At 42.5% G+C, this 27,068-nt stretch overlaps 1 protein-coding gene across 5 annotated transcripts in view; it reads right to left on the reverse strand.

Annotated features, from left to right (window-relative positions):
- Positions 1-27,068, reverse strand: part of kcnma1a (potassium large conductance calcium-activated channel, subfamily M, alpha member 1a) — a 372,710-nt gene that overhangs the window by 105,025 nt on the left and 240,617 nt on the right. For all 5 annotated transcript variants that reach the window (XM_060925806.1, XM_060925802.1, XM_060925803.1 and 2 more), the window contains exons 4-5: positions 5,440-5,533; positions 5,211-5,322 (exon numbers count right to left, since the gene is read on the reverse strand). In XM_060925806.1, the coding sequence (XP_060781789.1) occupies positions 5,211-5,322; positions 5,440-5,533 (206 nt within the window). The remainder of the gene's footprint in view (positions 1-5,210; positions 5,323-5,439; positions 5,534-27,068) is intronic.

Consider the following 27,068-nt stretch of genomic DNA (forward strand, 5'->3'; position numbering starts at 1 on the left):
CAAACAAATTAAATCAGAGGAATTTACAAACCTTTCACAAAGTGATCACTGCAAACTCGAGCGTTCTTCGACTCAGCGCCCTTCCATCACAGTGAAAGGTTCAAGAGCCACCTTTCTCGTTGTCTTTTGGTAAAATCCTTTACTCTTTCACCCTTTATCACTTCATGGGAAACGCGGAAGAAACTTTTATCAGTCTCACGGTTTGTTTGATTCGCGCAGCCCAAAACAATGCAGGTGTAGGGCATTTTAACGACTAGTAAGGCGCCCCAGTGATAGTAACGTTTTATGAACAGTGAGCTTAGCTGACCACTACTTTACGTCTTGCATATCAACTGTGGCAGCTGTGACGTCGGATACAACACAGCAATTATACCCTACTAAAAATTAGCTTCAAATTGGAAAAAAAATTGGCGGCCCACTAGATAGCACTTCACCCAATGGTTGAGAAACACTGTTGTAATGTATATGTAACAAATAAAGGCTGCTTCTCGGTGTAAAACAGAGGGGCTTAACAGCACTGCATCTAACCACCAGGTGGCAGTGTTGCATCGCAAGTAATCTGTAAGAATACTATCAGGATTATACGGGATACAAAGCCTATCCCAGGAACACTGGTCGCGAGATATGAACACATCCTGTTGGGACACCAGAACACACATTAACACACCGGGGCAATTTATCTTTTTACCAATTCACCTACTAGCATGGTTTTGGGGTTGAGAGTTTTGAGTTGGGAGTCAGAGGAACCCAGACGAAACCCACAAGGATTCCACACAGATGGTCACTGTGATGGTCAGGATCTAACTGAGAACCTTGGAGGTGGGAAGCATCAACATTACCGCCAGTACCGCTGTGCCATCCCTCATCATTCAATCTTTAAGCAATATCACACAAGCAAGAGTGTCATTACGCTGAAAATAAGCACAGCTGTGATTTGGCTACAGGCACAAGGCCATAGGTAATCACAGCTGTACTGAGCTTTAATACAAGTGCACTATTGCAAGTGTGATATTGCTTTTAAACAACAGGTCTTTAAACAAGACATTAAAATAGAGTAACTGACATTTCAGAAAAATCTGGCCAAATACTTTTTTTTGCACCATCCAACGAGAATAATGCCCAAAGAATCCACAGCAGAACAGAACATTGGGTGTTGCCAAGCAACACACAGACCAACTGATACCCCATAGTAAGTGCAGTAACAGTTTCAATGTAAAGAACTTTTGCTACAAACTTTTGCTAGGCTTGCTCATTGGGGATAAATTAGGCATAAAATTAGCTCATGTTTAAAGCCTTTAATTTTCTGTAAAGCTGCTTTGCGACAATGTCCATTGTTAAAAGCGCTATACGGATAAACTCGACTAGAACTGAAATTGCATGCAGTGAACACAAACAAGTGGAGGGATCCAAACAGTGAAATGTACCAGTGCTGTTATACTAAATATAAATAAATACATTATTATTCTATCCATATTCACTGGATATGAGCAATCGTGCGCTCTGATTGGCTACTCTACTACTAGGATATCAGCTCATATAGATAGCTTTCACATGACGTCGCAGAGTCGGGGATTCCCTAGTGGCGGCCATCTTGCGGGTCAAGCTTACCATACGGGTGACTGAGCACACATTGTAACGCGCGAGTACAAAGTCTTCAAAAGAACCCAAGCAGGCTATTTAAAGCTAGCAATGGTGCACACCTGTTGTATTCACGGCTGTCGTAATAGGTCAGATGATGACGTCAAGCGGAGCTTTTATGGAATTCCCACTGTACGGGAGCACGAAGGCGAGCAAACAAACTCAGCATACAAAGGAGAAATCTATGGCTTGCGAGAATCAACCGCAAGGATTATCAGCCTTCCAAACACAGCAAAGTCTGCTCCGATCATTTTATAAGTGGTAAGTTGTTTAAATAAACAATCAATTGTGTTTAAGTTTGTTTTTGGAAACCAAAACATCGTGTAAACAATCTCTGGAGGATGCCTAACTGGAACCGCTGAGTGTACGTTTACATTGTAATGTACACTTAATATCGCTCGTTTGTCACGTTTCTATGTGAAACTTGTCACTTCACTCACGCAAGGGGCATTTTTGAAAAACATTTTAGGTCTATTCTGTATGATTTGATTTGTGTTTGGGATGCAAACAGCGCGCCTTTTGGCGGATGCTGCCTTTTTCACGGCTGAATCGAGCAGATCCGATTTTTTTTTTTTTTAGGGGGGGGCGTTGGAGTGTCTGATTATAATTTCAAAGTAAATTCTGTATTAAAATTACTAAATAAGCAAATCCGTTACAGTCCATGAAACAGGAAGTATAAGGATGAGAAAAAAACAATTTAAATCGCAAAGCTGCGCACATTTGGGCTGCGCAAATGTGCGCAGCTTTGCGATTTAAATTGTTTTTTTCTCATCCTTATACTTCCTGTTTCATGGACTGTAACGGATTTGCTTATTTAGTAATTTTAATACAGAATTTACTTTGAAATTATAATCAGACACTCCAACGCCCCCCCTAAAAAAAAAAAAAAAAAAAATCGGATCTGCGCGATTCAGCCGTGAAAAAAGCGGCATCCGCCAAAAGGCGCGCTGTGAATATATAAAGTTGTATATATCAGACAGCCTTTAAAGTTTGATGCAGTCAGTTTCAGGCTTGGAGCAGGCTTTGGCAGTTTCAGGCTTTGGCAGCCCTGCATAGTCACTTGAAAATGCATCTTTGTCCACTTCGTAGGGGTCAATTCCCCCAATCAAGGCCAGTTTGGCTGCATACCGTGAGATGTGTATCTACATACTTCTGTTTGCTTGATTTTGCCGACATTGATCTTTATTTTAGAAAATTGACTATATAACTTCATAAATTCGTCCGAGATAATGTAGCTGGTAATGGCGATGGTCCGTTTTGTTTGCCCCACAAGATGGCGGCTGGAGGGCGTTCCCCGGAATGCTGTGACGTCAGTGAAAACTATCTATACTGTGAGAAGCAAAAAGCAAAATGGCGGAACATGTTGCTGAACCAACCGACGATGAAATAAAAACTCGTAAACAAAACCCAAAAAAATACAAAAAAGCAACAAAATATGGAATAAAAGTGTTTGATGGTAAGAATGTACAGTTTTTTTTTTTTCAAGAATTATCATCACATTTTTCACAACTTGCTACTGTCAATTCGCCAGTTTGTTTACATTCTAAACAGAAATTATTTTGTCAGCTGTTTTGTATAAAGTTTTTAATTATCGAATTTGCAAAAAAATGTTTTAAAAAATGCTCTGTTTCTCAAAATCTAGTGAATGTGGATAGAATCTTGTCGTACATAGCTTATAGCCAACTCGGTGCTATGTGCCTCATTGACTATCAGCTCACGTGGAATAATTGTTAAATATATATTAAGTATAGACATTCTTAGAACAATACTTGTCCAATCAAATTAGTGAACTGGAACAAACTGTTGTATACATCTCATCTCATTATCTCTAGCCGCTTTATCCTGTTCTACAGGGTCACAGGCAAGCTGGAGTCTATCCCAGCTGACTACGGGCGAAAGGCGGGGTACACCCTGGACAAGTCGCCAGGTCATCACAGGGCTGACACATAGACACAGACAACCATTCACACTCACATTCACACCTACGCTCAATTTAGAGTCACCAGTTAACCTAACCTGCATGTCTTTGGACTGTGGGGGAAACTGGAGCACCCGGAGGAAACCCACGCGGACACGGGGAGAACATGCAAACTCTGCACAGAAAGGCCCTCGCCGGCCACGGGACTCGAACCTTCTTGCTGTGAGGCGACAGCGCTAACCACTACACCACCGTGCCGCCCCTGTTGTATACATAACATTTAATAATGAAAAAATATATATCAAAAGAATACTTCTACCTACACTACCAAATAATGAGAACAATTTATCACTTAGACACATTTTAAGATCTTGTCGACTTCTCTCCTTTTCATATTTTGTCTTTTTATTGTCAGGTCTGAGTCCAATATGTGGCATCTCTAAGTGCACCAATGAGAATTATACATCATATGGTTAATAAACATTCTTTCGAAAGTCTGCATTCAGCAATTTTTGATGAGTAGATTTACTCAGTGTTCGGTATTTCTCTTTATTACAGCATGTCGACGAGAGCAGATTTGACTTTCTTGCTGTGTGTTTACGGAAGAAGGAGGCTGAATTACTCCTGTGAAGAAAAAACTTTCTATGCTGATTATAATTTGTTTTGTTGTACGAGTACACGGCGTTGGCTATTTCAGTTTATTTCATCATCTTTGAGCCTTTGATTCTCAGATCTCGCAGCTGGGTGCCAAAGGGCTTTATCTCCTGTGATAGTTTTAAACTTTCACAGTCTTTAGGGAGAAGGGTAACATGACAAATTATTGCATCATCCTTAAACTTGTACTTGTGTCTTAGCAAGGTGATAGGAATAAAATGAAAAAGTGTTCATACATTTATTGTAAAGTTAGTTCTGCGGTATTGATCTTGCTAGCTGATGAGGAGACTTAGAATGGAAGTAATGTGGCTGTCTGCGTGTGTAGGAGTGAATCTGCTTCTTTTTGTTTTTTATTGTGTACACTGCAGTACTTTTGAGTGACAGAGTTAGTGCTCTTCTTCCTCCCCCGCCAAAAGACAAACAGTTACTCACACACACTCACTCACACGAATGTCCTCCAGTTTAACGACACCGCACTTTTGCCTGACCTACAGGTCACTCTTGACTTGTAAACAGAATACAAAAAATCATTACCATCAAGAAAGCAAATCAGCACGGAGCCATTCTGACTGATCCCTTCAAGCAGAGAACTGCATCTTAGTACCTTCTGTTCTCACAGACGCTAATGTCTCCGTGCTGACAAACAGCTGCTAAACCCAATCCAGTATCTCCATCTCCTTTCTGCGTGTCTCTCTTCAACCATCGCTAGTCACTCGCCTGTCCATTAGGTGGCGAGTCTGAGCTATTCTCAACCATTCAGGACAAAGAATGTGACTCTGGTACCCAGGCTTCATTTTAATAAGATAAGCTGCTCTAACATTTGCGTTGGACTCCTCGCCACCATCAGCACTCCTTCTTGTCTTCTTCCAGTCTGGTCTTTCTGTCTCCGCAGCAGCAGCAGAGGCTCCGTCACTCTGGATGAGCAGTGACTGTTGCCTTTAATGCTGAGGGAGAGAGAAGAGGAAACGGGAGGGGAAAGTGGGGATGAGTAGAGACTTACCCAGCCAGCTCCTGTTAAGATACACGGACACAAACACTGGTGGCACAGTAAAGAAATCCACCACAGAGTTCACCTCCAGCCAGAACCACAGCTTATCGTTTGCTGCAATAAACTGGGGACAAAAAGTGAGAAAGAGGAGACATCATGAAAATATGAACAAAATAGGAATTTAATGAGTGAGATAAAGCAAACGGACCGTAAAATGATGTTGATGTCTAGAAATACCTACACGCAGACCAAAGTAGAGTAGGAAGAAGACATTGAAGGCCATGTCGATCTGTAACGTGAAGTCTTTATAGAAATTCTGACAGGATTCTATAGGGCTACGGAGAGAAAACCAATACACACAGTCAGACTTTACTGGCCAAGTTCACTTATATACTGTGGCTTCAGAAAGAATTCAGCTTCCTTCAGGTTTTGTATGTATTATACATTTAATATACAACACATTATGAATAAAGTTCTTCTTCTTCTTCTTAAATGTACTTTTTTGCCATTAATCTACAACCATAATGACAAATTGAATACACTTTCAGATTTTTTTTTTTTGCCAATTAAAAAAACCCTGAAATAATTTGATGTTGATCTCTCGATTTCCTGGAAGTCCTAGACGAAGACATGCATACATCATCAGACTGGGGTAGACTTGGGGTTAACATGCAGATTTGGGGTACTTCTTATCCACCAAATATCCTAAAATAATAGAGGACCATCCATCATTTAGCCTGTGACGCTTTACCAGAAGTAGAAATTCCCAAGAATACATCAATTAGGTTCATCAACTTACAACTGAAGTGTAAGGGTTAAAACAACTGCTGACTGATTCAATTAAGTTAAAAGGCACAGATTCATAAACAACCATTAGCCCTGGAGGTAAGGTTAATGTTGTGCTGCCCTTTCAGTGGCATTAACATCGATCCCATACCAAATCTCAATTATTTATGAACTACTGAACCTTGGAATTAATAGAAAATGCTAAAATGTAAACACCAAAGGCACATATGACATGGTTAAATGAGCAAAGCTATTTATTTTTTCTTCTCCGGTTTAGCATTTAGCTTTGACATGTTTAGCGGGTCTTTTTTGGCCGACATGCACTCACCGAGCACTGTATTACAGACACCTGTACACCTACTCATTCATGTACGTAATTATCTAATCTGCCAACCATGTGGCAGCAGTACAATGCATAACATCATGCAGAAACAGGCCAGCAACTTCAGCTAATGTTCACATCAACTATTATAAAGGGGGGAAAAAAAAAAGTGATCTCATTGACTGGCATGATTGTTGGCACCAGACAACAGTATTTCTATAACTGCTGATCTCCTGGGATTTTCACACAAAACAGTATCTAGAGTTTACTCAGAATGGTGCAGTGAAGAAAGCACATCCAGTGACCGCCTTGTTAATGAGAGACGTCAAGAGAGAATGGTCAGACTGGTTTGAGCTGACAGAAAGGCTACAGTCAGTGTGTTTACATGCACATCCAAATCAAGCTGCTGTCGGTAATCGAGCTAAGGGTCCCAGCAGGGGTGCCAGAGAAATCCAATCCTACATGCACACAAGGAAATCGAGCTATTGTGTGAGGTACATTTACACCTGAGCCACAGGTGGCGCTACACGCCCCATCGTGTTGGTACACTTCCGGTTGTCGTCATGAAGAAGAGGAGTGATTTCCACTTTACATTCACACCACATGTCATTGCCACCTGTTGGCTACAAACTGTCCTGCGCAGACCACTGTTTTGTAAGACAACTTATTTTGCACAATTGTATATTTTTCTAAAGTCCATTTTTTGCTTACAATTTAACTTGTCTTAATAAACACACAAAAAGTTCAATTGTTTTTGTTTTTTGTCTCCTTGTTCCTCCTGACCTCTTCTGCTGCTCGCTACTACTACTGTTGTCATGCCGACCGAGGCTGTTGTGTTTCCCGCTTGTAGTCTCGTCACTCGTCACTTCCGGAAGGGAAGTAAGTAGCTTGACTACGTAGCTCGATAGGGTTACATGCACTAAGTAGCTCGGCTACAATCGCATAATCTAGGTCGCGTAGCTCGATTACGAGAAATCCAGTTCGTTTCGATTTCAGCCGAGCTAAGGTGTATCCATGGCATTTAGAACTTCGATTTCAGTCGAGCTACGGCAGAAATTCGATTTTCTCTATGTGCATGTAAACGCACTCAGTAAATCAGATAATCACACTGTACAACTGTGGTGAGAAGAAATGCATCTCAGAATACACAATGCATAGAACGTTGACAGGTATGGGCTACAACAGCAGTAGGCCATGTTAGTTCCACTTATTTCAGCCAAGAACAGAAAGATGAGCTGCAGTGGGTACAGGGTCAACAAAACTTGCCAGCTGAAGACTGGAAAAATGTAGTCTTGTCTGATGAATCTTGATTTCTGCTGAGGCACACAGATCATAAGGTCAGAATTTGGCACCAACACCAACAGTAGGTTGAGTCCATGGATGCAACCTGCCTTGTATCAACGGTCCAGGCTGGTGGAGGTGGTGTAACGGTGTGGGGAATGTTTTCTTGCCACACTTTGGGTCCCATTAATACTAATCAATCATTGTTTTAATGCCGCAGCCTATCTGAGTATTGTTGCTGATCGTGTACATCCCTTCATGGCTACAATTTACTCTTCCAGCATCATAATGCACCATGTCACAATGCAAAAGTCATCTGAAACTGATTTCATGAACATAACAAATTCAGTGTTCTTCACAGTCGTTGGATCTGAATCCAATGGAACACCTTTGAGATATAGTGGAACGGGATATTCGCAGTATAAATACACCTACAAAATGTGCAGGAATTGTGTGATGCGATCATGTCGACATGGACCAGAATCTCAAAGGAATGTTTCCAACATCTTATGGAATCCATGCAGGGTCGGACTGGGAACAAATTTCGGCCCTGGCATTTTTCCTCTGGACCAGCCCACTATTGGCCCGACGAAACCACCCCCAAACACGCACTCACACATCCACCCACCCGTCCACACCGAACCCCCAATGAACAAATACTAGACACCTAAACACCATGAAAACACACTTTCACTGTCATTTCAATTTCACCTTGAACCAGGGGCGCAGATACGTTTTTTGAACTGGGGGGGACAAAGCTGCCAGCAAACCAACCCCAACCCCAACATGTGTTGTGCGAGGAATATACTCTGATGCCCTTAAAACTGCCTTCTGAGCACTGTATCTACAGGCTACCATCGAAAGAAGGAGGCTACCAGAAAGGCATCTCTACTCCGTACGATTTTACTTTCACTACGACATTACTCTGAACAGACTATCAAAAAATTGCAAGGTGATATGATAAAGTAAGGCACAGTTTACTTACAGTCATTGTTTTTTGAAAAAACGATGCAATCGTTTTCTGCCTTTTCGGTTTGGCACCCTTCATCATGCCGTGTTGGGGTCCTGAACTACAACCCCGATTCCAAAAAAGTTGGGACAAAGTACAAATTGTAAATAAAAATGGAATGCAATAATTTACAAATCTCAAAAACTGATATTGTATTCACAATAGAACATAGACAGCATATCAAATGCCGAAAGTGAGTCATTTTGAAATTTCATGCCAAATATTGGCTCATTTGAAATTTCATGACAGCAACACATCCCAAAAAAGTTGAGATGGGGCAATAAGAGGCTGGAAAAGTTAAAGGTACAAAAAAGGAACAGCTGGAGGACCAAATTGCAACTCATTAGGTCAATTGGCAATAGGTCATTAACATGACTGGGTATAAAAAGAGCATCTTGGAGTGGCAGCGGCTCTCAGAAGTAAAGATGGGAAGAGGATCGCCAATCCCCCTAATTCTGCGCCGACAAATAGTGGCGCAATATCAGAAAGGAGTTCGACAGTGTAAAATTGCAAAGAGTTTGAACATATCATCATCTACAGTGCATAATATCATCAAAAGATTCAGAGAATCTGGAAGAATCTCTGTCCGTAAGGGTCAAGGCCGGAAAACCATACTGGGTGCCCGTGATCTTCGGGCCCTTAGACGGCACCGCATCACATACAGGCATGGCATGCTTCTGTATTGGAAATCACAAAATGGGCTCAGGAATATTTCCAGAGAACATTATCTGTGAACACAATTCACCGTGCCATCCGCCGTTGCCAGCTAAAACTCTATAGTTCAAAGAAGAAGCCGTATCTAAACATGATCCAGAAGCGCAGACGTCTTCTCTGGGCCAAGGCTCATTTAAAATGGACTGTGGCAAAGTGGAAAACTGTTCTGTGGTCAGACGAATCAAAATTTGAAGTTCTTTCCAGAAATCAGGGACGCCGTGTCATTTGGACTAAAGAGGAGAAGGACGACCCAAGTTGTTATCAGCACTCAGTTCAGAAGCCTGCATCTCTGATGGTATGGGGTTGCATTAGTGCATGTGGCATGGGCAGCTTACACATCTGGAAAGACACCATCAATGCTGAAAGGTATATCCAGGTTCTAGAGCAACATATGCTCCCATCTAGACGACGTCTCTTTCGGGGAAGACCTTGCATTTTCCAACATGACAATGACAAACCACATACTGCATCAATTACAGCATCATGGCTGCGTAGAAGAAGGGTCCGGGTACTGAACTGGCCAGACTGCAGTCCAGATCTTTCACCCAGAGAAAACATTTGGTGCATCATGAAACGGAAGATACAACAAAAAAGGCCTAAGACAGTTGAGCAACTAGAATCCTACATTAGACAAGAATGGGTTAACATTCCTATCCCTAAACTTGAGCAACTTGTCTCCTCAGTCCCCAGACGTTTACAGACTGTTGTAAAGAGAAAAGGGGATGTCTCACAGTGGTAAACATGGCCTTGTCCCAACTTTTTTGAGATGTGTTGTTGTCATGAAATTTAAAATCACCTAATTTTTCTCTTTAAATGATACATTTTCTCAGTTTAAACATTTGATATGTCATCTATGTTCTATTCTGAGTAAAATATGGAATTTTGAAACTTCCACATCATTGCATTCCATTTTTATTTACAATTTGTACTTTGTCCCAACTTTTTTGGAATCGGGGTTGTAGGAGCTATCCCCGATATGCCTGTCAAACTTGTTGTGGGTAACCATAGCAACCAAGCTCGAGCTCGCAACCTGTGCAGTCTGCGCAGCTCAACCAACCGAATATCAGTCTTTGTTTTGTTTTATGTGAGTTGTTGCAACTATGCAGGGGCGCAGATAGGATTTTTGAACTGGGGGGGACTGAGCTGTCAGCAAATGATTCCATTTTGTGTGTGTGTGTGTATATATATATATATATATATATATATATATATATATATATATATATATATATACACACACACACACACACACACACACAACCGTTCAAAAGTTTGGGGTCACTTTGAAATGTCCTTATTTTTGAAAGAAAAGCACTGTTCTTTTCAATGAAGATCACTTTAAACTAATCAGAAATCCACTCTATACATTGCTAATGTGGTAAATGACTATTCTAGCTGCAAATGTCTGGTTTTTGGTGCAATATCTCCATAGGTGTATAGAGGCCCATTTCCAGCAACTCTCACTCCAGTGTTCTAATGGTACAATGTGTTTGCTCATTGCCTCAGAAGGCTAATGGATGATTAGAAAACCCTTGTACAATCATGTTAGCACAGCTGAAAACAGTTGAGCTCTTTAGAGAAGCTATAAAACTGACCTTCCTTTGAGCAGATTGAGTTTCTGGAGCATCACATTTGTGGGGTCGATTAAATGCTCAAAATGGCCAGAAAAATGTCTTGACTATATTTTCTATTCATTTTACAACTTATGGTGGTAAATAAAAGTGTGACTTTTCATGGAAAACACAAAATTGTCTGGGTGACCCCAAACTTTTGAACGGTAGTGTGTATACATGTTATTTCACCTCCCTCACTGCCATCACCAGGAACTACCTGCAGGCCAGGACAATGATAACATTTTAACATAGCCTATGGAAATCCAAAGTTTACACATTATCATCACGCACAGAAATTGCAAAACTAGTTTTAAAACCGCTAAGTTCCAACTTAAACATAGCGAGAGGCTGGGCTACGTGTGTGTGTGTAAAGTGTAAACCAGTGCATCCTGACTTTCTAACTATGCCTGTGTGTTGCGTGAGCGGCAGTCAGTCAACAACTCTTCGCAAAGTTTCCTTATGAAACAATATGCTCGCTGAAATTATGGCAGGGAACGCCAGATTAAACATTAAAACTGCCTTCTGAGCACTGTATCTACAGGCTGCCACCGAAAGGAGGCGGCTACCAGAAAGGCATCTCTACTCTGTACGATTTTACTTTCACTACGACATTACTTTGAACAGACTCTCAAAAAATTGCAAGGTGATGTGATAAAGTAAGGCACAGTTTACTTACAGTCGTTTTTTTTTTTTTTTAAAACGATGCAATCGTTTTCTGCCTTTTGGCACCCTTCATCATGCTGTGTTGGGGTCCTGAACTAGGAGGAGCTGTCCCCGATATGCCTGTCAAACTTGTTGTGGGTAACCATAGCAACCAAGCTCGAGCTTGCAACCTGTGCAGTCTGCGCAGTTGCAACTATGTATGTACTGCTGTGCACCTCAATAAACCGAATGGTAATTAGTCTTTTGATTTTTCCGTGAGGTTTGCCTTATGCAAAGAAAGACAGCATAGACGTTTTTTCCTCCCTATAAGTGGGGGGGACCGAACGAGGTGAATTTAAATCTGGGTGGGACGAATCCCCCCCGCCCCCCCCCTCTATCTGCGCCCGTGCCTTGAACATATTACAAAACAGAAGCACAAGCACACAAGCTTTTGTGTCTCCAAAATGTGTGTGGGGGGGATTAAAATTAACGTCGTCCCGTCGACGTGATACATTCTCATCGGGAGAATTTGTGTGTGTGTGTTTACTTTACCTTACAGGAGACAGCCTCGGGGATGGCCATGCACATGTTAGGTGATGAGAAGGCGTCTCATTAGGCTACTCTTTTCTGCCACCATGTCAACAATTGTGTCTGTGTCCAAGGACATCAAAATGTCTTTTTCACTTGACATGAGCATGAATGCCTCCAGGTGCTCCTGGGCTGTAGTGCTCCATAACCGGAAGTGCTAGCATGAATTTGAGCATGATGAACAAGTTCGGGTTCTGTAATCTCCTGTGCGTCCTTTCCCTCGACCTGCTCACTGGCCACGGAATCCTCCGAGTCCGACCCAACATACACATCACTTGGCTTTGAGCCTGTACTGACCTCTCCAGTAACGTTGTCCTCATTTTCGCCCGTTGAACTTGTAGTAGGGACGTCGGGAACACTAGCAGCAACGCTATTAGTAGCACTACTGGCTACAGCAAACAAATTATCTATTTTAAAACACTTGGAAGCGTCAGCTTGAAGAGCTTTCTGCTTTTTGTCGCGAATCTTCTCCGCTCCCCCTTTTTCTCTTTTTGCCACCTCTTTCCATTATTTATTCAGTGAATATATGCACAACACACATCCGTGTTCCCATGAACCTGCGCAACTCATAACATCAAACGGTAGACGACAGCCATTAGATTCCTACCCCATCATGCACCGCTACACATTTTTGCAAAATCTTCGAACAGAAATCCACCAAATACAAAAGGAACATCGTAGTTTGGCTTCAACAAAGTTTTTAGTTTAGTTTGTTGTAAGGATTTTACAGTTAAAAGAAGAAAAATAAAGTTACGCCACATGCCCACCTAGGGTTGCCAACTTTCTCATATCCAAATGAGGGACACTTTGTTCCGGGTGTGGACAAGTACCGGTACAGGCCCTGTACGCGCACCCCAGCGCCCCAAAATAGTTACTGAATTGCCTTTAGGTGAGGGTTTCAAATGTAGGCCACTACAAATTCATTTCTAAAATAGAGCTTTTAAAAATTAATAGACCAATTAATGGATATTTTTAAGTAACTTAATGCAAAATAACAAACAATTCTAATATTATTGTCTCATTTTTCTCTTTTAAACTTTGGCCAAATAATTCATCAGGCCATATTTATGAAGGCAATGTCATAACCTGAAAAAGTATTTGCTGTAGCTGTAAAACCCTGATAGTTGCTTAATTGTCCATTTGAAAACCCTAAGAACCTTCTGCAATGCTTCATAGCAGAAGAAGAGAGAAAGACATCACAAAGGCAGGCGTGAGGCAGAAAAGCTCCCCTTCGAAAGGCTGAGGTCTATCCTGTTTCGGAAGTTTTTTTTTTAAGCTATCTGCTATCCTTATCGAACAGTTAGGCTGTAGCCACTGGCTGCTCCATCTGCTTTAGTTTAATTTGATGCCTATTTTGTCAGTATAGCTTAAAAATTCAGGATATGGCAGCCTTTGACAGTGAATGATTTTAAATCGCAGATGACCGTGACTCACGGTAATAACACTTCTCACGGCAATAACGCGATTTACACCACAGCATTGGAGTGAGGGGCAGGATCCGTCCCTGACGGGACAAATTAAAATTACCCAAAAAACGGGATGTCCCGCCCAATATGGGACGGTTGGCAACCCTATGCCCACCATGACAAAGATGTGTATCAAAAGTAAGGGGTATATAAACTGCACGCTCCCCCCATAAATCATGATGTGCTTAGTCGAAAACATAATAGCGGATTTTCTATTGCTTAGTAGTCACTTGTAATTGCTATGTAGAGAACAGGGCCGGTGTTAACTTGTGAGGGCCGGCCCAAAGCACGTCTGAGGTACAGCGGCCCACCGGGATAATGCCCAAAATCACAGATTACCAGTCCGAGCCTGAATCCATGCCATGAAGAATTGAAGCCGTTTTGAACGCGAGGCCAGGATTAGTATAGTGTTCCCACTAAAGCGCTCAACGAGTGTGTAACTAACTTTAGGCCATTCTTTACTGTATGCCTACCGTACTAATCTCTTTATGAGAAACAAGATAGCACTTTAACATTTGTATTTATTCAGCAAGTAACCCTCAGACATGTCTGATACATCCAGCCTCCTGCAGGCAATGAACCATTTAGTACGAGATATAGGGGAGAGCAGGGAGACTTGGGACAGTTGTATTCTCATAGATTAATTTCAACCAATCAGGTTTTAGATTACATCAGAAGTTCGATGTTGCCCCTTAAGAGTAACCTACTTTCTTTGGAGACATGAATCTGGACACTGCAGTAAGGCCTGTGCAGTTCAATATTTTTGTCAACCAAAACTTGCATTCTCTACTTGACCTCCACCTCTACTCTGTGGAGTCATGTTTGCTGGTGAATTCGGGATTTGCGAGGAATTAAAGTATGAAGTCTAGGGTTATCATTTATAGTATTATTTATTAAGCTTAAATTCTGGAGAAAAACATTTAAGGATTTTCCATCCATCTATTATCTGTAGCCGCTTTATCCTGTTCTACAGGGTCGCAGGCAAGCTGGAGCCTATCCCAGCTGACTACGGGCGAAAGGCGGGGTTCACCCTGGACAAGTCACCAGGTCATCACAGGGCTGACACATATGCCCCTTTTCCACCAAAGCAGTTCCAGGGCTGGTTCGGGGCCAGTGCTTAGTTTGGAACCGGGTTTTCTGTTTCCACTGACAAAGAACTGGCTCTGGGGCCAGAAAAACCGGTTCCAGGCTAGCACCAACTCTCTGCTGGGCCAGAGGAAAGAACCGCTTACATCAGCGGGGGGGGCGGAGTTGTTAAGACCGACAACAATAACAAGACCGCGAAAGATCGCCATTTTTAAGCGACGAGAAGCACAGCTGTACAAACGAGAAGTCATCCATTATTATTGTTGTTGCTGCTGCTTCTTCCGCGTTGTTTTTGCTTCGATATTCGCGCCAAGGTTTATGCAAACGTAGCGACGTAACTGACGTATACAGCGATGTAATGACGTATACAACGACGTAACTGACGTATACAGCGACGTAATGACGTGTCTTCTCTTAGCACCGCGAGCGATGGAAAAGCAAACTGGTTTTCAGCTGGCTCGCAAGTTGAACGAGTTGTGAACCAGCACCGGCTCCGAACCAGCCCTGGAACTGATTTGGTGGAAAAGGGGTAATAGACACAGACAACCATTCACACTCACATTCACACCTACGGTCAATTTAGAGTCACCAGTTAACCTAACCTGCATGTCTTTGGACTGTGGGGGAAACTGGAGCACCCGGAGGAAACCCACGTGGACAACATGCAAACTCCGCACAGAAAGGCCCTCGCCGGCCACGGGGCTCGAACCCAGAACCTTCTTGCTGTGAGGCGACACCACCATGCCACCCCCATTTAAGGATTTTTTCCCCTGAAAATGGCCAGATGGAGAGAGTTGGGACAGATAATGTTACAGGGGTTTTTTTTCTTGTGGTTTACAAATATAAAATTACTTTAAAATGTTTGTTAAAAATGTGGGCACATACCTGCATGAAAATTAAGCTTATTTCATTCCTTCTTGAGAGTGGAACTGTTTTGTTTAGTCAGGTTTTAGGGAAACTGACATTTTTCTATCGCTGGACCAGCATTGTTTGTTCATACAGTTCATACTGTATGTCACAGGTTTTGATAATAAATAAAAATCAAACGTGGGCCGAAGTATTTTATTTTTGTTCCATGTCTCCCCGCTGTGTCCCAAGTCTCCCAACATAATGTTTCATATCTACACTCTCCGCAAAAAAAGAAGCCTGAAGGCCAGTATATGTGACAAGCTGAGAAACTAATGTTGTGGTAAGACGGTATAGTAAATACTCTCTAATGCAATATGAATGTGCCGCTACCTGCAAAGAATTTCACACAATCTACAAAAGCTGAAAACTTGTCCCGAGTCTCCCTGCTCTCCCCTACATGCCTTCTAGCACAATTCTGCTCCCATTTCACAATAACATGACCTGCTGACTTTCAGCCTGGATAAACGTCAACAGGAGAATGCTTGCAGATGAACGCGCAGAGCTGAAAGGCCAACACTATAGTATAGAGGTTTTCGACCCACGTGACCGTTGCCATGTCAACAAGTAGCCGGCGCCATTTTGACGGTCACAAATATGGCGACTGCCGGTAGCGATACACTGTTGATCATGATGAAGTCTCATTGTCGAGTATTTTATCCGGCCTAGATGACACGAGTAAGAAGCGATATCACCAGAAAATCAATGATGCTGGTGTACGTGATCCGTACACGTTACCAGGCTATCTTTTTCTGGCTTTGCAGCGCGGGTGATCTTCCTGACCTGCAGTCAGGCGTGTGGGAAATACCAGGGAAAAAACATAAAAGAAAAAGGAGCGAGATGCAGAAAACACCTTCACTATCCAGCGACGTAGGGCATTTACAGGGCGAGCAGAGGGAGAGGTATTTGCAAAAATTGAGGTTAGCAGGCTTAGAGAACAACGTTTACCTGCTTCCACCAGGATTGCTCACTGACGTACGGAAGTACACGAAGCCCTCGTCTTTACCTGACTTCGGCCCACATGATCTGTATACCTATGTCGTTAAAAACCAGGCTGGGTAACATGCCTACATCAGTGGGTCGTCCCTGGAGCCGGTGGTCGCCATCTTATTACAGCTAAGGTTTGTTCACATTTTCATTTACTTTCGGTCCTCAGGATAAACAAAATGTTATTAAATGTCATTGAAATAACTTCTTAGTCTGTTGAGACATGGCCCGTTATAAATTTGCTGTTACCAGGCAATGACCAAGAACTGTATTATTAGGGTCGGTGTCTGTGTTGTAGCAGTGTACTAGCAGCTAGCTGTTAGCACTAGCTAATGTCAACAACAGTAGCTGGTATGTTACTGTAGCAATGTTTACGTTCAGTCATTTGGATGACTGTTAAAACCTTTCAGTCTCAAGTTTTTCCTTTACTGGATTTACTAGTTTACTAAGCTAGCGCGCTCGGGCAGGCTGGGAGTGAGCGCGCTAGCTCGGGCAGGCTGGGAGCGAGTGCGCTAGCTCAGTAAACTAGTAAATCCAGTAAAGGAAAAACTTGAGACTGAAAGGTTTTAACAGTCATCCAAATGACTGAACGTAAACATTGCTACAGTAACATACCAGCTACTGTTGTTGACATTAGCTAGCTTGACCTTCAAAATGGCGGACACCGGGGCGTCACGTGACCCTGTGACGTCACGTCGAAATCCTCTATAGAAAGTGTGCTTTCCAGACAACTGATTCCATAGCAGTCACAATGAGAGCGCGCTCTGGTAACTGTTTATGCAAATACGTCATGGAGACAGAAATAAACGCAGTGATCTGTGAGTGCAAGAGACATCTCTGTGTATGAGCAAACTAGGAAACACAAAGACTCTCATTTAGAGCTGACATAAGCCACCTATTCAATGCTGTCCCAGCACAAAAACCTGGAAAATTTGTCTTCCATGGGCTTTATATGGAACACGGCTGATTTCAGGTCAAGCGAAGACAGTGCAGCGGCTAGGCTAAACCCTGCGCAGATGCTCCAGTAATGTTCAACCTTACACTAGGTGGCCTCAGGCCTCTATTGCTACAGCCAAAAGTGAGACACTGTATGTGAGGCGTCGACACCAAGGGAGTCGCGTGTGTCCCGTTTAAATGCCTTTCTCAGCGCTACAGAACATTTTAAACATCAAAGAAATATTCAGTGTGTACAGCTATTTAACAATGTGCACAATATTTGCTGTCAGTCTGAACCGTTTAAAAGGCAGCAGCAGGCGAAAACAAATAGATAACGGCACTGGAAGGAGCAGGGCATTAAGGAGAGGTGACCCCAGACCTGATCGAGCCTGTACAAGACAGAAAGAGAGAATCGTTCCTGCAGGCAATAAGATCGACTTAACACAGCCGTGATTGATTTAGGTCAAGGCACCATTTTTAAATAGGAATGATGTAGCACCTGCAAGGATATCAGACGTACACAACCTCAGTTGGGACACTAAAAATAGCCTGTGCGCTTTGATTCTCCCTGAAGCACCCTTTGCATGTGGTTCACTTAAAGGAGAAAAGACACAAAGCATTGCTCCTCGAGGACAGGAGAGGATGAAAGAGTAAAGAGAGCAGCTTATTGCACTAATGTAGCCACCAAACGACATGACAGCCCAGTGCTCAGTGTATCACGTTAAACCTTTAGCTCTTCAGTATAGATGCAAGGTATCCTTATAGAACACACACCACAATACAAATACATTATCCCGAATGAATAGATATGTTTGAAACTGATACAGATTAAAAATAGGAGTTACGCTGTTGGTTGTTTTTTCTCTCCTCAGTGGTTTGGACCAGTAGCCTGACCTAAACACTGCCTGACTGATCTCCAAAATAAAACCATATTTCTATAAACACAAGCTCGAAATAAAAGATAGCTTCCTATAACCCACAGCTCCATCTCTGCTTTGTATCAATATCCAGTGTTGTTAAATACATATCTTCCTCGAACAATCATGCAGGCATTATTAGGAACTGCTGCTTTTAGGACCCCAGTTTGACGAGCAGCAGCACTGTGTAACTAGCCTGGGAAATCCCATGCTGCTTTGCACAATCGTTCCGATCTGAAAAGACAGCATGGAAACTATGGTCTAAAAGCTCGCCTGAGTTAGGGAGCCAATCAGAGAGTGGGGAGGGGTGGAAAGACGGTGACGCGTACTACTCGACAAACGGAAGCTTGTAGTTTATTTGGGACTGTTTACGGATCACATTTAACATGGCGGCGAGCGATACGAACCAAACTTTCGATCAAGCTTTAGACACTGTTCTGAATAGTTTAGAGCGAAAGTTTGTTTTAAAAAAAGAACAGCGTTTGGCGTTTCAGTCTTTCTTCGCCTCTTCGTCACTCTAACTACGTCACCGGGTACAACTGCCATGATTGGCCATGGGCTACGTATACGCCAAATGATAGACATTCGCAACGTCCAATAAATGGCCGTTGACAATCGTAAACCACACCTCCCCTACGAGAAATTCAATAGGCGGATTCCAGACCATATTTCACTTGTGATATGGTCTGGTGTTAACCAGACTACTGTGTAACAGCTTTATAGGACATTCTGAATGCATGGCCAACAAACTTTTCCACACTTCCTGGAATATAACAAACCCAAAATTTAAAATAAATCTGATAACACATTTTTATCAGAAATTTTTATTTTGGCTACTGTTGTGAATTATAAACAACAATTTCCTGATTTGGGAACAACATTCTTTTGAGAGACATAAACAATAGTGGCAGGATTCACGTTTTTTAATAATAATAATAATAATAATAGGGCGGCACGGTGGTGTAGTAGTTAGCGCTGTCGCCTCACAGCAAGAAGGTCCGGGTTCGAGCCCCGGGGCCGGCGAGGGCCTTTCTCTGTGGAGTTTGCATGTTCTCCCCGTGTCCGCGTGGGTTTCCTCCGGGTGCGCCGGTTTCCCCCACAGTCCAAAGACATGCAGGTTAGGTTAACTGGTGACTCTAAATTGAGCGTAGGTGTGAATGTGAGTGTGAATGGTTGTCTGTGTCTATGTGTCAGCCCTGTGATGACCTGGCGACTTGTCCAGGGTGTACCCCGCCTTTCGCCCGTAGTCAGCTGGGATAGGCTCCAGATCGCCTGCGACCCTGTAGAACAGGATAAAGCGGCTACAGATAATGGATGGATGGATGGTAGTAATAATAAAAAATAACTTTCAGCCATGCCTGTTTCCAGTTCAAATCTGAAAACAGATATAGATACAGATCATATTGTGTTCCACTCCTTCCTCAAACACACAAACCCATTAAGCTGCAGAAATCTCTCACATATGGATCTCGTTTTTCATGTAAATTGATTACGAGTTATACAGCAGAGTACAATGAAATGCCCTTTTCTTTATCATCTTTTTATTGATTGAGACTTGCATGGAGCCAAGCCGCTCGTCTCTGTTTTGCAGAAGTTCTGTGTCCCACAGTTCTGCTTCACTGATAAGAGCCTGGTGCTGCAGAATTTTTCTGAGTCAGCACTGCTGTGGTTTTATCTCATGAATAACTTAAGGAATATGACTTTCAGATTTCTCTACTTACACCTGAGGCGCACGCACTCTAGCAGATAACCATGTGAAGACAAGACCATGTACTGTAAAGAACATCATAAGGCTTGAACACTTCGACCCAGCTATATTCCTTCAGTCTAAACAATTTCTCACTCTCGTCCCTCCAGTGAATTTGAGCTTAAATATCATGCTCCTCGTGTGTGGGAGATTTAAAAGCACAGGGATGCTCCAGTGGAGTTAAACTACGTGTATTATTCATCCCTGCATTGCAGCAACAGAATGAGTCTTTTAAAGAGCAGCCATGCTCACATTTATAAATACAGCACAAGTGGGACACAAATAAAGGCATTCCTTGAAGGAGAGCCTCACTTCTGTTGGCCTACATACAGTATATCTGCCTTCATTATGCAGACTGAGCCAAACGAGACCTGCGTCTAAGGGGGGAAAGTACCACTGCGAATACTGAAACAAGACAAAGGGTTTTCTAACAAAATCTACCATGTCAGACCTCGTTATCTCTCATTACCCTTTTTATATCCACTACAGATGTTATCAGTACTATATACAGATCAGCAATAACATTAGGCAAGTGATTTTAATGTTATGGCTGATCGGTGTATAAACCAGTGATGCATTTCAATAGCATTACATGAATAAATGCATGTACTGCGAGACTACATGATCTGAGCTGGTCTGGGGCCGGGCCAGGCCATGCAGGAATAGTATTGTGTAAATGCACCATTATATTCATTCACATGACTGAATACAGAAGTCACAGACTCTAGGGCGTAATTTTGGGTAGGGACGCTAGGGACGTGTCCTTACCAATATTCAGCCGCTACTGTGTAATCACGATCAATAAAACCGATGTCCTAACCTGAGCAATGATTCTCTCATCTCATTATCTCTAGTCGCTTTATCCTGTTCTACAGGGTCGCAGGCAAGCTGGAGCCTATCCCAGCTGACTACAGGCGAAAGGCGGGGTACACCATGGACAAGTCGCCAGGTCATCACAGGGCTGACACATAGACACAGACAACCATTCACACTCACATTCACACCTACGGTCAATTTAGAGTCACCAGTTAACCTAACCTGCATGTCTTTGGACTGTGGGGGAAACCGGAGCACCCGGAGGAAACCCACGCGGACACGGGGAGAACATGCAAACTCCGCACAGAAAGGCCCTCGCCGGCCACGGGGCTCGAACCCAGGACCTTCTTGCTGTGAGGCGACAGCGCTAACCACTACACCACCGTGTCGCCCAGCAATGATTATATGGCACACAAAGGGTTAAATGTATGACACTGCTAATAATCCCCCCTCTAACGTAGATATCATTCTCGGATTCGCTACCTGTTTCTCGCTAACTTGCATGGTTGGCTATCCCAGCTGTCACTCCATCTGCTGTAAAAGCAGCACACTTCCCACAGCAGCCGTGACTACCCGCCCATCAACCCCCCGTATCTCACACGTACGCACCTGACCTACCCCACGCACCCCCCACTCTCCGTCAGCCTACAAATTGAGCTGGACTTCGATGTCCATGCATGCTTGCCCTACGACTCGCATGCTGACTTGAGTATCATGGATGACGGCCCCCCTCCCAAGAAACGAGACATTCGTTCATTCTTCTTCAAAGTCAAGAATGTAAGTGTAGGGTTTCCGTCGAGCTTTAAAAACTCAACAAAATCCTTTTGATGTATGGAAACCCTTCATAAAAGTATTGCTGCGGCTCCTTAGGCAGGTTTAGCAACGTGACAGGACGCATCAGAGCTAGGCTACTGCATAGCTGCAGAGAAAAGGAATGCTGGAGCAATGTAACTTGGTGTTAGATAATATCCTCGATGAATGAATGTTAAATTTATAGACCTCATGGTTTTACAGAATGTAAGTAGTCAGATGTAGGCTACTGCGTGGCCATGCAGATGTGCGACTTGCATTTCAGAATCAACAGCGTGACAGCCGCTGAGTCTGCTGCGTTCACTGTTTTACAGAGACCTCTTTCTACTACTACTAGGCTAGGCTAGATACAACACCTTTCGGAAAACACCTTTCGGAAGCTCTGCCTTGGATCACTTTTGTGTCCCCACCAATCTCATCTCATCTCATCTCATCTCATTATCTCTAGCCGCTTTATCCTTCTACAGGGTCGCAGGCAAGCTGGAGCCTATCCCAGCTGACTACGGGCGAAAGGCGGGGTACACCCTGGACAAGTCGCCAGGTCATCACAGGGCTGACACATAGACACAGACAACCATTCACACTCACATTCACACCTACGCTCAATTTAGAGCCACCAGTTAACCTAACCTGCATGTCTTTGGACTGTGGGGGAAACCGGAGCACCCGGAGGAAACCCACGCGGACACGGGGAGAACATGCAAACTCCACACAGAAAGGCCCTCGCCGGCCCCGGGGCTCGAACCCAGGACCTTCTTGCTGTGAGGCGGCAGCGCTAACCACTACACCACCGTGCCGCCGTCCCCACCAATGTCAAAATCAAAGTTACTCCCTTGACTTACAGAACTTTTTGGCATTTAATGAAAACGTGTGCATCAAAAATATGTGAGAACAAATTCTGCAGAAAAAACAAGAAATACAGTTGAACACACAAATTGCAAGATATGAATACGCAAAATTTCTCACAGGAGCATTTGCAAATGTGTGTGTGTGGGGGGGGGGGGTATACATAAACATGCAGTTATTTCAGAAAAGCATTCAAGCTCCTGAGTTTGTGTAAATTTACATCGGAGGAGACTCACTAATATGAACCTCAGTTATTAGGCTTCAGATCATATAATGTCTGTCTTGTCATATAATGAATGTCTTGTAACCTATTAATGACTTGAAAGAAAGCAATCCAAAAGAAACCAATAAATGAACACACAAGACTAGCCATTCAAATTAGCACGAAATAAAATAAAAACTAGGGAGCGTTACAGTGTCTATAATAAGGCTTAATGCCGTCATCTGCCCTTAAGAGGAGCTCTTTCATCATTCAGTCATCATTTTGTCATTAACCCCCGAAACGGGTTCCGTCCGTGCAGCTGTCTGTCCGGTCACGGTTTCGTTTCCGGGCCATATCTTGAAAACTACTGAAAATATCTTCATGAAACTTTGTATACATATCAAGCAACATTTAAACTGGTGCCTTTTGCTATTTTTGGATTTCGGGAGGAATTTTTCAAATTTTTACAATAAAAATATATTCTGACTTAGTTTCTAAGACCAATGTTTGTTTCCAGAGTATACATTTAAAACTATTCATGATACAGATTTGAAACTTGGTATGCATGTTAACAAGGTGATGTACAGTGGTGCTTGAAAGTTTGTGAACCCTTTAGAATTTTCTATATTTCTGCATAAATATGACCTAAAACAACATCAGATTTTCACACAAGTCCTAAAAGTAGATAAAGAGAACCCAGTTAAACAAATGAGACAAAATTATTATACTTGGTCATTTATTTATTGAGGAAAATGATCCAATATTACATATCTGTGAGTGGCAAAAGTATGTGAACCACTAGGATTAGCAGTTAATTTGAAGGTGAAATTAGAGTCAGGTGTTTTCAATCAATGGGATGACAATCAGGTGTGAGTGGGTACCCTGTTTTATTTAAAGAACAGGGATCTATCAAAGTCTGATCTTCACAACACATGTTTGTGGAAGTGTATCATGGCATGAACAAAGGAGATTTCTGAGGACCTCAGAAAAAGCGTTGTTGATGCTCATCAGGCTGGAAAAGGTTACAAAACCATCTCTAAAGAGTTTGGACTCCACCAATCCACAGTCAGACAGATTGTGTACAAATGGAGGAAATTCAAGACCATTGTTACCCTCCCCAGGAGTGGTCGACCAACAAAGATCACTCCAAGAGCAAGGCGTGTAATAGTCGGCAAGGTCACAAAGGACCCCAGGGTAACTTCTAAGCAACTGAAGGCCTCTCTCACATTGGCTAATGTTCATGAGTCCACCATCAGGAGAACACTGAACAACAATGGTGTGCATGGCAGGGTTGCAAGGAGAAAGCTACTGCTCTCCAAAAAGAACATTGCTGCTTGTCTGCAGTTTGCTAAAGATCACGTGGGCAAGCCAGAAGGCTATTGGAAAAATGTTTTCATGTTTAGAAAATGTTTAGAAATTTTTGGTTTAAATGAGAAGCGTTATGTTTGGGGAAAGGAAAACACTGTATTCCGGCATAAGAACCTTATCCCATTTGTGAGACATGGTGGTGGTAGTATCATGGTTTGGGCCTGTTTTGCTGCATCTGGGCCAGGATGGCTTGCTATCATTGGTGGAACAATGAATTCTGAATTATACCAGCGAATTCTAAAGGAAAATGTCAGGACATCTGTTCATGAACTGAATCTCAAGAGAAGGTGGGTCATGCAGCAAGACAACGACCCTAAGCACACAAGTCGTTCTACCAAAGAATGGTTAAAGAAGAATAAAGTTAATGTTTTGGAATGGCCAAGTCAAAGTCCTGACCTTAATCCAATCGAAATGTTGTGGAAGGACCTGAAGCGAGCAGTTCATGTGAGGAAACCCACCAACACCCCAGAGTTGAAGCTGTTCTGTACGGAGGAACGGGCTAAAATTCCTCCAAGCCGGTGTGCAGGACTGATCAACAGTTACCGGAAACGTTTAGTTGCAGTTATTGCTGCACAAGGGGGTCACACCAGATACTGAAAGCAAAGGTTCACATACTTTTTCCAATGTAATATTGGATCATTTTCCTCAATAAATAAATGACCAAGTATAATATTTTTGTCTCATTTGTTTAACTGGGTTCTCTTTATCTACTTTTCAGACTAGTGTGAAAATCTGATGATGTTTTAGGTCATATTTATGCAGAAATATAGAAAATTCTAAAGGGTTCACAAACTTTCAAGCACCACTGTAGATGTGCCTTTTCATGCTCAGAAATTTGAGAAATTTTAATTTTTCATGTTTCCATGGAAACAATTTCAGACTTAGTCTCTCAGGTTAGTCTTAGGGTTATGTTTTGTTTCCAGAGCACAACTTGAAAACTATGAGTGGTACGGTTTTGAAAGTTGGTATACGTGTTGATTAAGTAATGCATATATGCCTTTTGATACTAAGAAATGTGAGAAATTTTCATTTTTTGCTCACCTGGACCAAAGGTCCAGTGGGTTTATACCATGGGCTGCTGGGGTCAGTGTAAAGAGGTAGGGTTGGTTTCCAGCAGCAGAACTTGAAAAATGTGACAAATAATTATCTTGAAACTTGGTATATAGGGCGGGGGATAGAGATGACACTGTCGTCTTGTTTTTCTGCTCTCCATGTCCTTTGCCTTTTATGGAGTTTTGTTGGCGTCACTAAATCCAAATCAGCTGTGCTGTGAATGCATTTAGTAATTTATGAGTGACTGGCATTTATCAACATACGCAAGTGAGCATGAAGAAAATCACCACCGTCAAACTTTGGTCTATCTAGACAGAACCTTTACTTTGGTGTGGCCAACAAAACCTTTGACATACAGCTTTACGAAAACGCTGATAAATCAGGCACTATGATTCCATATTCTGAGATGTCTGTAATCATGGCTGTCTGGAATTATGCACTCAAAAATGTTCAGTTAATAAAAAGAAAGAAATTGTGTGGTAGTAGTTTCATTGTGCCACTTCACCATCCACAGCAACAACGAACAGAAAGAATCCATATTCAACACACTGCCACAGCTCCTCTCTTTTTCCAGTGATCATTGTGCTTGTGAGTTCTCCAGACAGGATCATGCCTATGCCTCTATCTGGAGAGGATGCTGGTTGGCCACCAGAGAGGGCTGTGTACTCACTGAGCGTGTAAATCTCTCCGTGAGGTCAGTATGACCACTGAAGCGGGGATGAAGACTCTTCTTTGCCCTCCCCACTGCAGCATTTTATCCTACATCAAATTCAGTTGTTACCTTAGGCAGCATTTTCTGAAAATCACTCAAAATATCATCTCATGTTTTCATATGGCTTTTTAATGGACCATTACTTTATGTATTTGAACACCAATGGCAATTTATTATACGCCAGGGTCTTTTGTTGTTGCTGCTTTTTTGTTTTTTGACATTCTGTATATCCAGAGAAATAAACAGAAATAAAAAGAGTACTTGGGTTGTTTGATAGTGCCATAAAGGATGATTTGAAAAAGACGATCTGTTACCAGCTCAGGGTGTAACTCGTGCCAGCAGCAGAGGTCAGTTAATGAGTGCTAGCACAGATGGCACATAGAGTGAGAAGGTGTGTGTTGTTTACACACATCTCTGCGGTGAAAACAGTAGGGGAAGAGGGTTTAGCTGCCATGGTGCTGGACGGTGATGAGGAACTTTAGAGCTTCAGTCTGTTCTGATCATCAAAACAGGGCCTAGTATTTGCCACTGCTGCCATTGCCTGATTTAGAGTTGATCAGGTGAAGGGTTAAGAAGGATCGTGTGAAGTGCCCTAATTTGAGCCTTAGACAAATGAGAGCACAGACTAGATGCAATACACAAGCTGCTGGAAGCACAACCTTTGAAGATACTATTAAAAAGTATATCCATTTCCCCATCCTTAAACTCTAACTGCCAAATCATCTCCCAAATCCACAGCCACTGACTAAAAGGATGTCTGTTGATCATATCACCAACAGGTTTTTCTCCATTTTCTAGCTTCCCCAATGTTAAAAAATAGGTACCCTATGGGTACATGTGGCTACTGCTTACAAATAAAATTGTTTTCTGATAACATGTTCATACAGTAAACATAGCATACACAGTGCTCAGCGTAAATGAGTGCACCCCCTTTGAAAAGTAACATTTCAAACAATATCTCAATGAACACAAGCAATTTCCAAAATGTTGACAAGACAAAGTTTAATATAACATCTGTTTAACTTATAACAGGAAAGTAAGGTTAATAATATAACTTAGATTA

Source organism: Neoarius graeffei, chromosome 7, assembly GCF_027579695.1.
Source record: "Neoarius graeffei isolate fNeoGra1 chromosome 7, fNeoGra1.pri, whole genome shotgun sequence".
NCBI lineage: Eukaryota > Metazoa > Chordata > Actinopteri > Siluriformes > Ariidae > Neoarius > Neoarius graeffei.